This window comes from Bos javanicus, chromosome 11 (assembly GCF_032452875.1).
Source record: "Bos javanicus breed banteng chromosome 11, ARS-OSU_banteng_1.0, whole genome shotgun sequence".
Taxonomy (NCBI): Eukaryota; Metazoa; Chordata; class Mammalia; order Artiodactyla; family Bovidae; genus Bos; species Bos javanicus.
Genome location: NC_083878.1, coordinates 13,298,173 through 13,310,780, shown reverse-complemented (window position 1 = coordinate 13,310,780; position 12,608 = coordinate 13,298,173). Strand labels below are relative to the sequence as shown.

The 12,608-nt window shown below is 36.7% G+C and overlaps 1 protein-coding gene across 7 annotated transcripts in view; it reads left to right on the top strand.

Annotated features, from left to right (window-relative positions):
* ZNF638 (zinc finger protein 638) overlaps positions 1–11,649 on the top strand; it is a 90,784-nt gene extending 79,135 nt beyond the window's left edge. For 5 of the 7 annotated variants that reach the window (XM_061431974.1, XM_061431969.1, XM_061431971.1 and 2 more), the window contains 7 exons: positions 92–1,310; positions 1,912–1,977; positions 3,821–4,775; positions 5,560–5,664; positions 8,626–8,715; positions 9,482–9,600; positions 11,330–11,649. In XM_061431974.1, the coding sequence (XP_061287958.1) occupies positions 92–1,310; positions 1,912–1,977; positions 3,821–4,775; positions 5,560–5,664; positions 8,626–8,715; positions 9,482–9,600; positions 11,330–11,395 (2,620 nt within the window). In that variant the 3' untranslated portion in view covers positions 11,396–11,649. Of the gene's footprint in view, positions 1–91; positions 1,311–1,911; positions 1,978–3,820; positions 4,776–5,559; positions 5,665–7,208; positions 8,716–9,481; positions 9,601–11,329 lie in introns of those variants that run through there. The other 2 variants (XM_061431972.1, XM_061431973.1) reach the window with 2 other exon arrangements.
* The last annotated feature ends 959 nt before the right edge of the window (positions 11,650–12,608 follow it).

The following is a 12,608-nucleotide window of genomic DNA, read 5'->3' as shown; positions in this document are numbered from 1 at the left end:
GCAGGGTTATTTATAATGGTTGAATTCTCATCATAGTTTGATTTTTGTTTGTGTTTTTGTTTGTATTCTTTTTGTTTTTAAATACTTATAGCCCTGACTTGAAAAACAGTCCAGTTGATGAAAGTGAGGTGCAAACAACAGCTGATAGTCCCTCTATTAAACCTAGTGAGGTTGAAGAAGAATCTGTTCCCAGCGTTCAAACAGGAACTTTTATACAGCAGAAAGAGCCTTTTGAGGAAGAACCAGAAAAAACACTGTGTGTCTCTGATTTTGCTCTTGAAACAGTTGAAGTTGAAACTCAAGGAGAGGAGGTCAAAGTGGAAATTCCTCTTGTAGCATCCACGTCAGCCAGTATTGACTTATTCACTGAAAATGTAGGGGAATCTGTTTTAAATCAGCAGGTGTATACTGGTGACTTTGAGAAGGAAGAGACAGAAATTATTAACCCGGAAACAGAGTTATCAACCTCTGATAATACATTTATAGAAGAAAGGAACATCAAAGGAATTCTAGAAGACTCTCCATCTGAAGCAGATTTCTTTTCTGGGATTACAGAGTCTATGATAGAAGCTGTAGCTGAAGTAGACAAACAAGAAACTGTTTCAGAAATAGTACCATCTACTTGTGTTGTGGCCTTAGTACCTGGAATTTCCACTGGGGATGAGCAGGCAGTGAGCACAAAGGGAATTTCTGAAAAAACTAACATGGATGAGAAGGAGGAGAATGAATTAAATACTAAGGAAGCCAGAATGGATCTGAAAACAGGAAGAGAGAAAGCTGAGAAGAATGATAGGATGGTTACAGAGAAGCTGGATAAGGTTGTAGCTGCAGTGAAAGAAAAGCCTGCAGAAAACTCAGTGACCAAGGCATGTCCAAATAAAACAGTGGTTCAGGCCAATAAGCCTGATGAAACTAGTAAAATCAGTATGCTGGTTGCATCAAATGCATCTAGCAGTAAATCAGGCATCAAGGCTGATGTGGTCTCTTCTACAAAGGCAAGAGCTACAGCTTCAAAATCTGAAAACCAGAAAAGTTTTCTAAAATCTGTACTCAGAGATCAAATAAATGCTGAAAAGAGGCTTTCAGCCAAGGAATCGGGTCTACTTAAACCTACAAGTGCCAGGTCAGGCGTGGCTGAAAACAGCAGTAAATTAAAACCCATTCAGAGCGGTGTTACCAGAGGAAGCAGTGGAAGGATCTCAGCCCTGCAAGGCAAAGATTCTAAACTGGATTACAGGGATGTTACAAAACAGCCTCAGGAAACAGAGGCTAAACCTTCCATCATGAAACGGGATGACAGCAACAATAAGGTGAGAAGGGTAGGAAGAACTAAGTGTCTTTGAAGTGATTAGTCTCTCTATTGTAGCTAAGGAGTAGGAGATGTAATTCCGTTTTATACTTTCATCTCCTCACTCCTTTTGCCCCCAAGCTCCCTTTTCCCTTTCTTAAATGACTCCATTGATTTAAGCCAGTAGACACTTAGAATAATAAGCTGAAATTTGTAATTTATTAACATGTGAAAGCATTATTTGGATAAAATATGGTCAGTAATAAAACTTTGGATTTAAAAATAATTCTGCAGTGACACTCCTGCAGTGATTTAACATCCTGCTTCTGAAATGGGAAACCGTTTTCTCTTTTAAATTGAAGCTTCATTTATCAACTTACTGATAGACATTGTAGCTATTGAGAAGAAAAGATTAGTAAAACTGAGTTGAACTACAGTTTATGGAGATGATGCCTGTACCGTTAAATGATTGTTGACTTCACTTGGAATACCTATTAAATATTTGTATCATTGAATGTGTTTGGGTAATATTTGCTTTCTGCTTTCTTTTTTTGTTTGTTTTAAAGGACATTAATAATTAGTTGTAAATTCTGTTTTTCTGTGTTTCTTATTTAATATTTCAGACTTTGACAGGGCAAAACACTAAGAATCCTAAAAATACCACTGGTAGAAGTTCAAAATCCAAAGAGGTAAGAAACAGTCCACTAATATGGACCCATCTGTTCCATCATTCCATAAGAGTTCGTCTGCCTTGTAACTTGTGTCTCTCCTATAATAATTAGCTTGATACAGAGCAAGGGACAGGAATGAGATATTTTAATTTCGACCTTACTACCAGTTTGTTTTCTGACCTTGAGCTAAGCTAAATAGTTTGTGTTCTTAGTGTGGAGCAAAAAGTTATATAAGGATGGAAAGGGAATTAGAAAGGGAGACACCTCCAGTCTCCTCTCAATAGGAATAAGTTATAATACAGAATAAAATCTTGTGTGTAAAGGAGATTGACTTTTGACTGGAGTCCTCTCCAATTTGTAGTCCTTTTGGTATAGTTCAATATACCCTAACTAGATGGGCTCTAAGATTTAGTTTCTGATTACTGACATCTACTGCCAAATAAACATACTATAATTTTTATTTGGCTGTTTGGTATTTTAGGTTTCTGTTACTCATAGATTATTTTTTCAGTTATTTTACTTTTTTCTTCTGGTAGGGGATAAATTTGAGCCTATTTTATTAGAGCAAGGAGAAATGTTACTAGTTTAAAAAGCCAGAAGTAAGGATTATGGTTTATTTCATGGCTTAATAAATTAATCGTACAATTGCGTACAGATTCCCCCTCCTGCCCCGAAATTAATGGGGTATGTATTCTAATGCCATTATCATGTTTGCTAGTAATTGGCCATTGATAGCATACTAAATGCGTAGGAGGCCTGCCAGGAATTTATTTTCTTTAGTATTGGCACCATTTTTCAAATCACAGATAACTGTTTCTTTTTAATTTTTTTTTACGTGTAGTTATATTTGTCATTAAATCTTAGTAATAAATTTTCTGTGTAACGTTCTCAAAACATAAACCTTACATAGGCATACCTTAGAGATATTACAGGCTTGATTCCAGATTGCCATAGTAAAGGAATATCACAATAAAAGTGAGTCACATGAATTTTTTGGTTTCCCAGTACATGTAAGTTATGTTTGTACTATACTGTACTCTGTTAAGTGTGCAGTTGCATTGTGTCTTCAGGAAATGTGCACACCTTAATTTTAAAATACCTTATTGCCAAAAAACGCTATCATCTGAGCCTTCAATAACAGTCTTTTTGTAAATAGAAGCATCAAAGATCACTAACTAGAGATCATCATAACAAATATAATAATGATGAAAATGTTTGAATGTGAGAATTACTGAAATGTGACAGATACATGAAGTTAGAAGATGCTGTTGAAAAAGTGGAGCCAGTAGACTTGCTTATCACGGGGTTTTCATGAATCTTCAATTTGTAAAACATGTATCTGCAAAGTATGCCTGTATCTTAATATTACATATCTTAAAATATATATTATATTTGTAAATTCATCAGTGGAACAATCTAGTTAGCTGTTAACTTTCTAGTTTCATTTGAAGTGCTTTTAGTAGTCTGTGAAGTCTCCAAAACTCTTGGAAGATATCATTTAACATATGGAAGCTGTAAGCTTTTACATTATATTGTTTGATAAGTGCTTTAAATGCAGTATTTTTGTGCATCATATTTTAAAATTCATACATCATTTAGGAAATAATTGTAATCTTACTGAAATTGGATTGATATTGTTAGGATTTACCTTTGGCATTGTTTACTCTTTGGCTTTTGGGGGCTTTGAAAAATAATTTCAGCTGTAGGAAACATCTCTATGCTGAAATTCTCATACTATATCTCTTGAAATTCTCACAAATGATAGATATGTCATGCACATTTATTGAAACTATTTGGGACCTAGCCAGTTATCAGCAGTTATTCACAGTTCTGATTTTTTTTTCTTTAATTTTTCCAACAGGAACCTTTATTTCCATTTAATTTGGATGAATTTGTTACTGTGGATGAGGTTATAGAAGAAGTAAATCCTTTTCACGTCAAGCAGAATCCACTGAAGGGAAAAAGGAAAGAAGCTCTCAAAAATACCCCTTCCTCTGAACTGAACTTAAAGAAGAAGAAGGGAAAGATCTCTGCTCCTCGTGTGGTTGAGGGAGAGTTATCTTTTGTAACATTGGATGAGATTGGGGAAGAGGAAGATGCAGCTGCACAGCTAGCACAAGCTCTAGTCACTGTGGATGAAGTAATTGATGAAGATGACATAAACGTGGAAGACATGGTTAAAAATTCAAACTCACTTCTTACATTAGATGAGTTAATTGATCAAGATGATTGCATTTCTCACAGTGAAACTAAAGATGTTACTGTGCTGTCTGTGGCTGAAGAGCAAGATCTTCTCAAACAGGAACGCTTGGTAACTGTGGATGAAATTGGGGAAGTAGAAGAGCTACCTTTAAATGAGTCGGCAGATATCAGTTTTGGTGCTTTAAATACTAAAGGAGATGAGGGAAATACTGGAAGGGATTCTCTTGGGTTCATTTCTTCTCAGATGCCTGAAGACCCTTCTACTTTAGTTACTGTAGATGAAATACAGGATGACAGCAGTGATCTGCATTTAGTGACTTTAGATGAAGTAACTGAAGAGGATGAAGACTCTCTGGCAGATTTTAACAATCTTAAAGAAGAGCTTAATTTTGTTACTGTTGATGAAGTTGGAGAGGAAGAAGATGGAGACAATGATTTAAAAATTGAGTTAACACAGAGGAAAAATGACCATCCCACTGATAAGAGAGGTGATAGAAAAAAGAGAACTGTGGACAAAAAGAAGACAAAACTTGAAGCTCTGTCTCAAGTGGGCCCAGTAAATGAGAATGTTATGGAAGAAAATCCAAAAACCATGATTGAAAGACGTTCAGCAGGTAGATACTTAGAAGTGGTAATTTTTGTTTTGTGAGAGGACTGTATTTAAATTTTTTTTAATATATTTTATAGTATTACTGATATAATTGTGGCCAAGTGATACTTTCCAAAGAAATATGTTCAAGATTCACAAAGTTGTCTTAGTTCAGATATTATGCCTAAGTTACTGTATCTCAAGAAAAAAATAACAAAAACAGAAGGCAAACTAGGGTAGCCAGATTAGAATTGGAATGACAATGTTATATTTGTATTATTGAGAATAATACAGCTTTTAATAAGTAGAAGGCTATTTATATCTAACTGCCTCCTAGTTTTTGCTTAGACATAGAATTTAGAAAAATTTGTGAAGGTCCCATTTCACTTTTAAGTAATATTTTGATGGTATACAATGGTAGGGCAGTTCACTTTTAGTACTTCAGAGAGAGCAAGATAATTTCCAGTACAGAAATCTTAAGTGATTTAGCCAGACTAAGAGGGAAAATTCTAGAAAGATCCCACAGACTTGTGGAACAAAATAGAAAAAAATGTTTGTAGGTTCTTTAAGAAAAGCAGGTAGGAAAGTGTAGTTTGGGTCAAGGTAAATGGGAAAATAAAAGGAGAATGCTTAGACTAATGCTGACTGTTTTAAAATAGGAGTCTCCTATTTTTTTATTAGAAATAGGTTTCCTTTCCAAATTTGTGTAATACTGTATTTTTTGTAAAGAAGTATTAAAGTTGTTATTCAGAATTAAAACTAATTTAAACACTGTTACTGTTGTAATAAATTAGACTTTCTCTTCAAAGCTACAGTGCCAACCAAGAGAGTTAGAATTGGAAAAATGCCACCATCAGAAAAAGTTGTTACAGTGGAACCAGTGAAAGATGAAGAGGCCTTCCAAATTAGTGAAGGTAAAGTAAGATTAATTGAAGTGGGAGAGAGAGTAACACGACATGAGGTGGTGGTGGTTAAAGTTCCAAAGATCTACTAAGAAAAGTGTCAAAAAAGATTGAATAGGGCAAGGGATGGGAGTGAGGGGAGGCAGCCTATTAATAGTTAGATATGGGTAAAGGTTTTTATCTTTGACATTATAGAGATTATTGGAGTGGGATAATAGAAAAATATTATCTAAAAATGTTACTAATTTTCATGGAAATGATCCATGAAAGGTATTCTGACCATGTTGCAGCATCAAGTAAGGATCGTTTACTAGCTAACTCACCTTGTGGACCAGGTTCCTCGCTTTGTGGATGCTGGCACGTAGCCAGCCAATGAATTAAATAAGATGTCTTAATAACATTAATGTAACTTATGTTGACACAAATAAGAAACAGTATCTAGAATGCTCCAGTTAACTTGACAAGTATTTGTTACCATGTATGTTATGTGTGTTAGTCACTTCAGTCCTGTCTGACTCTGTGACCCCATCGACTGTAGCCTGCCAGGCTTCTCTGTCCATGGATTCTCCAGGCAAGAATACTGGAGTGGGTTGCCATGCCCTTCTCCAGTGTCTGTTATATTCATAGCAAAATGCTAAATTCCTTGTACCGTTCTCTTTGCAGCATCCTCATTGCCCTTTTGCTTTTGTATTCCATGTTCTCTAAGGAAAAATGGCCAACTGTGATGCAGTCCAAGCTCACTGACCTAGCTCTCAATTGGGTCCTAAGTGCTGTTCCACAGTTTATTTAGGCCTCTTTCCTTTCCCATTTCCTAACCAGGTGTAATAAAAACTTGAAACCTTTCTGCTTTTTGTCAAACTGGATAAAATTTTTTTCTTTTTAGTCTTAACTTGATTTCTCTGTATCATTTGTTACTCTTGATCATGTGCTTTTTCCTGATGCTCTCTCTCTGTTAAGTGGGTACTCCTTCTTTGTCTATTCTTCTCCATTAACCTCTCCTTGATACCAAGCCATAGGCAGTGGTTTTGTTGCTGTTTAGTTGTTCAGTTGTGTCCAACTCTTGTGACCCCACAGACTGTAGTCTGCCAGGTGCCTCTGTCCACAGGATTTCTCAGGCCAGGTTACTGGAGTGAGTTGCCATTTCCTTCTTCAGGGGATCTTCCCAACCCAGGGGTTAAACTGTGTCTCCTGCATTGCAGGCAGATTCTTTACCACTGAGCCACCAGGGAAGCCTGTTAGTGGTTTTACTAACTGACAAATGCTTCTAGCATGATTTCATCAGAGCTTCCCCCCCCTGAGGATTTCTACTGTGATGCGGCAGCTTCAACTGTCAGCTTGCTTAGTACTGCCTCATTTCCACAGAAAAATAAAGAAAGGATCACTTCTTTACTGCTTTTGTAACCATTTATTTTCATTATTGGGCAATATGTTTGATGAAAAACCTAGCTTAAGAAAGTAATTTCTTAAAGAATTTTAAATTTAAAATATTTGTTTTAATCTTTTAATTATTATGTAACATATATATTAATAATACATGGTATTGTTTTTATTATTAGATAAAGGTGCCTTTGGAATGGTAGGAGCAAGTGTGTTTGAGAAAGCTTGTTACTCTGGTAAGGGAATAAATTCTTACAGCAAGAGACTGGAGGCTGTTTTAACCATCAAGTCAAGAAAAGGGAGACAGTCTTTTTAATCAACTCTTTGGGACTTGATGACTGATAAAATGAAAGGAATAAGAGAAGAGTAAATAATGAATTCAGTAGTTTCTAGCCATCCCCTCAGATGTGGTAAACGGTGGCCCAGTTACACGGGGAGAGCACTGAACTTGAAGTCACAAATCTCCCATCACTTCCTGGCTATGCAACCTTGAACAAAATCAGTTTCTTACCTCTTTTGGTTTTGCTTTCTCCTTTGTGAAGATATATGGATAGTAATGATTTGACCTGCCTATCTCATATGTGTTAAAAGCCAAATGGGATATATATATAAAAGATTTGTCAAGTGCTATATTACAGTTAGGTATTTCACCTACTTAGGGTAACTAGAATTGCTTGGAACCAGTTTTTGGTTTTGTCTTCCCCCAAGATCATATTATGCAGTCTGCTGATAACATTGAGTACTTTCTTAGATGTTAATTCACTTTGCTGGATTTGAATGTTTGTAATTTTACTTGTGATTCAGTGTAACAAGGCTCTTAGTCCATCAGTGTAGACTCTGTTTTTCTTGGTTGGAATGGCTTCTGTAGAGGCTGTCAGAATTATTCTCTGCTCGTGTGCTTTTCCCTTTAATCTACACTCTTCTCCCAACCCAGCACTTTTGCATACACATGCTGTTATCCGTAATGTAGAACTCGAACTTCTCCCATTTACCTTTGAATTTTTTCTGGAATCATGTATAAATATGCTGTTAAACTTTAGTCCCATATCCTTAAGTCCATTTAATAAAGTTGAACTGATTTACCCATTTATTCCATATATAAAGACTCTTGGAAAAATAGTTGGGTGAGAAAGGTTTCCTTAGAGAGATGATCCATAAATTAATCTTTGAAGGCAGGGATTATCTGATGTTAGCCTCACAAAATCTGGAAATGGACCTATTTGCAGTGAAGGAATGGACATACAAATGTAAAGAATGAACTTTGTAGACACAGTTGGGGGAGAGAGTGAGTGGGATGAATGGAGAAAGTAGTATCAACATATATACACTATTGTGTGTGAAGTGGATAGTTGGTAAGAAATTGCTGTATAACACAGGGACCCAGTCTGGCGCTCTGTGATGACCTAGAGGGGTGGAATTGGGGGAGGGGAGGGGGGAGGCTCAGGAGGGAGGGGATGTATATATATAATTATGGCTGATTCGTGTTATTGTATAGCAGAAACCAACACAACTTCATAAACATTAAAAGACAAATCTGTAAATCTATTTTGAGTAACTTTTTTTCTTTGAAAAATTTAATGACTTTGGTTGGTGAAGAATCTGGATTAGAGGATTCAGAACCAGAACAGAAACGCAAGAAGATTGAGGACTCTTCAGGGAGATCAGTGGCACCTGATGTCCCTGAAGGTAAAGTAAAAATGATATTTTTCCTTATCCACGTGAAATAAAGATTCAGTATCATAATAAGTATTCTGTTGTTTAGGTAAGTAATGTGGTGAACTTGCTTAGATAATTAGAGTGGAAATTAACAAGTTTTGCGCACTGGCATTTCTGTGTTTTTACCTGGCAAAGATATTTTTATTGCACTCTTGAAGTCTGGGATAGGTACTCTCTTTGTTGCTCTGGTAAAATTGAGTTATACTTTCCCAGACAGAAATTACAGTTGAGTATTAGGACATGCTAGAAAAGCTTAGCTAGCAAACTTTGTTCATGGCCAGCTCAGATGAGCTGGGGGGCATCTGAGCCAGGGCTGAGCCAGCCAGCTCAGATGATCCGGGGGCATCTGAATGTGTTAGGCATTACCTAATATATTCCTCAAGCAGACAGTTGCCTGTCATTTTGCCTCTTCATACCATTATACCATTTCTTTAAAAAAAAAAAACCAACAGTGGATGCTTAAGAGATTTATTTCAAAGACTGCCAGATTCTTTTCCAGTGCCCTGGCATCCTGGAAGCTCTGGAATATTGTAGAATTCATTTAAAAATAAAGACCTCAGTTTCGTGATTAGAAATTTAATTGCTCTTGATCGCTGTGTTTGCATATATATGTAAGTATATGCTGTGTGTAGTATGTTTGTCATGTTTAGATAAATTTATTAACACAGCTATAGAAAGAATATAATTGATTTTTTTTTCCCTTCCTCTTCCCTTTCTCTCTTTCTGAATTTTCAAGATTTAGACTTTCTTGTACCGAAGGCTGGATTCTTCTGTCCAATTTGTTCCCTCTTCTACTCAGATGAAAAAGCAATGACAAATCACTGCAAGAGTACACGTCATAAGCAAAATACAGAGGTAAGTTTTTTTATTCTTAACTCCTCATAGAATCTTCAGATGTTGTTACTACAGTTAAAGTACTGAAGTGTCCTTATAAAATGTACCTTCTTTCCCCTTGAAACAACTTTTTAAGGTTTGTGCCAGTTTATTTGTGTCCTTCACTGTATCTTGGCACTAACTTCTAGTTTTTATTCCTTATTTTCTGGTAGCATTTGCCAGAGTAGATTTTGTGTATTACTAGTCCCATGTGACCGGAGAAGGCAATGGCAACCCACTCCAGTACTCCTGCTTGGAGAATCCCATGGATGGAGGAGCCTGGTGGGCTGCAGTCCATGGGGTCGATAGGAGTCAGACATAACTGAGCGACTTCACTTTCACTTTTCACTTTCATGCATTGGAGAAGGAAATGGCAACCCACTCCAGTGTTCTTGCCTGGAGAATCCCAGGGACGGGGGAGCCTGGTGGGCTGCCGTCTATGGGGTCACACAGAGTCGGACACGACTGAAGCGACTTAGCAGCAATAGCAGCAGCAGTCCCATGTGACACTCCATTAAAGTGTGGGAAACTATATAATCTGATGCCCTCTTGCAGAATCATGGACACATAATGTATTAATGTTTTGGACTTGTCTAGCAAAAGAATCCACTTTATTTAAACCATTTCCTTACTACCACTATCCCCTTTTTAAGTTGTAAATATCTTTGGGAAGCATTTAGAATACAACCCCAGAGAATCATCATTAGCCAGAGTTGAAACAGTGGTTCTCATTTCCTCCTGAATGTTTGAGAGTTGCTCTGTGTATCCTCTATATTTAATTTGTGGCACAGACACTCATCTAATATTCTTTGAGCTGTTATTTATTTGCTGGAAGCTTATTCAATCCCCTAGTCAACTTAAAGAGTATCTAAACGCAAGGATCTAATCCCCAAGATCACATAGCTAGTTAGGGGCAGATTTAGGATTTGAACCTACTTTTGTTTTATTCTAGGCTTGTTCCCTTAAACATTGTGCTATGCTACCTGTGCTCTTAAGTTATCATGTCACTTTTCCACTCGAAATCTTCCACTGGCTTCATATTACCCTTAGAATAATATCCAAACTTCTTATTGTGGGTCTTTAAGGCCCTACATGATCTGATTCTTTTCTGCTTCTCTGACCTCCTATTATTGCTCACCATGTTCCAGCTTTTTTGTCTCTGTTTTATTTTTCCTATATTAAAGGCCCTTTGCACCTTTATATTGCTATTCCTTTGCCCTTCTGCAACCCCTTTTGTCTAACTGGTTCTTCATCCGCTTTTAAATCCCAGCTCAAACAACAGCTTCCCTGAAAGGCCTTTGACAGAGAAAAGACCTAGCTAAAATAGAGAACTCCTCCCACCTAAAAAAGAATCAGTCTCATTTACTATACTGTCTTTCTTTCCCTTATAATACTTACTGCCACCCCCCAAATTATCTTAATTGTTTATTATTTCTCTTTCCCCACTAGAATGTAAGCTCCATGAGGTAAAGGGTCTTACCTATCTTGTTGACCACTGAGTCCCCAAGCATCAATATAATGCATATTATATCATAAATACCAGATGATTGATGAAAAGAAATAATGTTAATATAAGGCACTGTTTCTTTAATCTTTATTTTGTAGGATCAAGCTTATTAAATTGTAAATACAATGAAATGTGTTAGGTATAATTGTAACACAGCAAAGCAGCATCTAATAAATATTTTATATTATGAATTGCTTTTAACAGAAGTTCATGGCCAAGCAAAGAAAGGAAAAGGAGCAGAATGAGGCTGAAGAAAGAAGCTCTAGGTGATTGAGGGGGTGGGGGGAAGAATTCATTAGAAATTTGTTTAGGGTCCAGTTGATTTGTGTATTTTTGTTATCACTTAATTTGTAATTTTTGTTTCAGAAGCAGATATTCATGTTGTACAAATTTCTGATTGCCCTTGATGTAGAGAGACTGATGGGGAAAGTATGATGGGTTTGATTTTTATATCAAATCATCAGGCATGGAGAAATATCTTTTAGAAGTGTTAAAATAAATGTTCCTACTGTATATTTAAAATATCATGTTGTGTTTGTGGCTGATTTATTGAAGACTTGCTTGCCTCTGGTTGCAGACAGGCTTCTCTACAACCACTGTGACTTGGGGTGCTTGGGGATCCTTCTTACATTACTAGGAATCAAGGCATGACAGTGTTTGGCTTTGCTTCAGCTATCCTTGTACAGGTCAAAGATTTCTTAAAATTTTCAGTTTTTCTGGATAAAATTTAATTATGGCATGCTTAGCCCAGGTAGGTTTGAGTAAAACTTTGCTTGACTTTTTTAATGGATTAGAAAGATACTTTTTCTGCTTCTGGTAACAGCTGTTTTTGCCAGGACCCATTTAAGGTGATTCCTAGCAAGTCATTTAATATTACCTTGAAACTGTGAAGACAGAACAGCTTTTACTTCCTATAGACCACAGGAATTGCTTTGTAAACCGTTTGAATTATTATTGAATATGTTCGTAGGGAGTTGTAAAGGTGCAAAAAAGGAACTCACTGAATTGTTAGGTGCTGGACACAGTCCTGTACTGTGAAGTTGTAGATGAAACTGTGCTTCAGACATAAGCCTACTGACTTTGAATTTTTAATATCTGATCCTTCCATCTCTTAATATTGCTGTTGTTTGAGTTGCTAAGTCATGTCTGCCTCTTGTAACCCTGTTAACTGTAGCCTGCCAGGGCCCTCCATCCATGAAATTTTTCAGGCAAGCATGTTGGAATGGGTAGCCATTTCCTTCTCCCAACCCAGGGATCAAACCTGTGTCTCCTGCATTGGCAAGCAGTTTCTTTATCATTGAGCCACCAGGGAAGCCCCTCTTTTTATTAGAATGCACCAATTAACAAAGAGGGTGAATGGAAGGAAACAAAAAACAACTATTTGTTTAGATCTCTTACTCCCATAACAGCACACACTACCTCACAGTCAGCAAGAGAGAAATGAAGAACACAAGACAGCATTTTTCTGTTGTTGCTCACCACA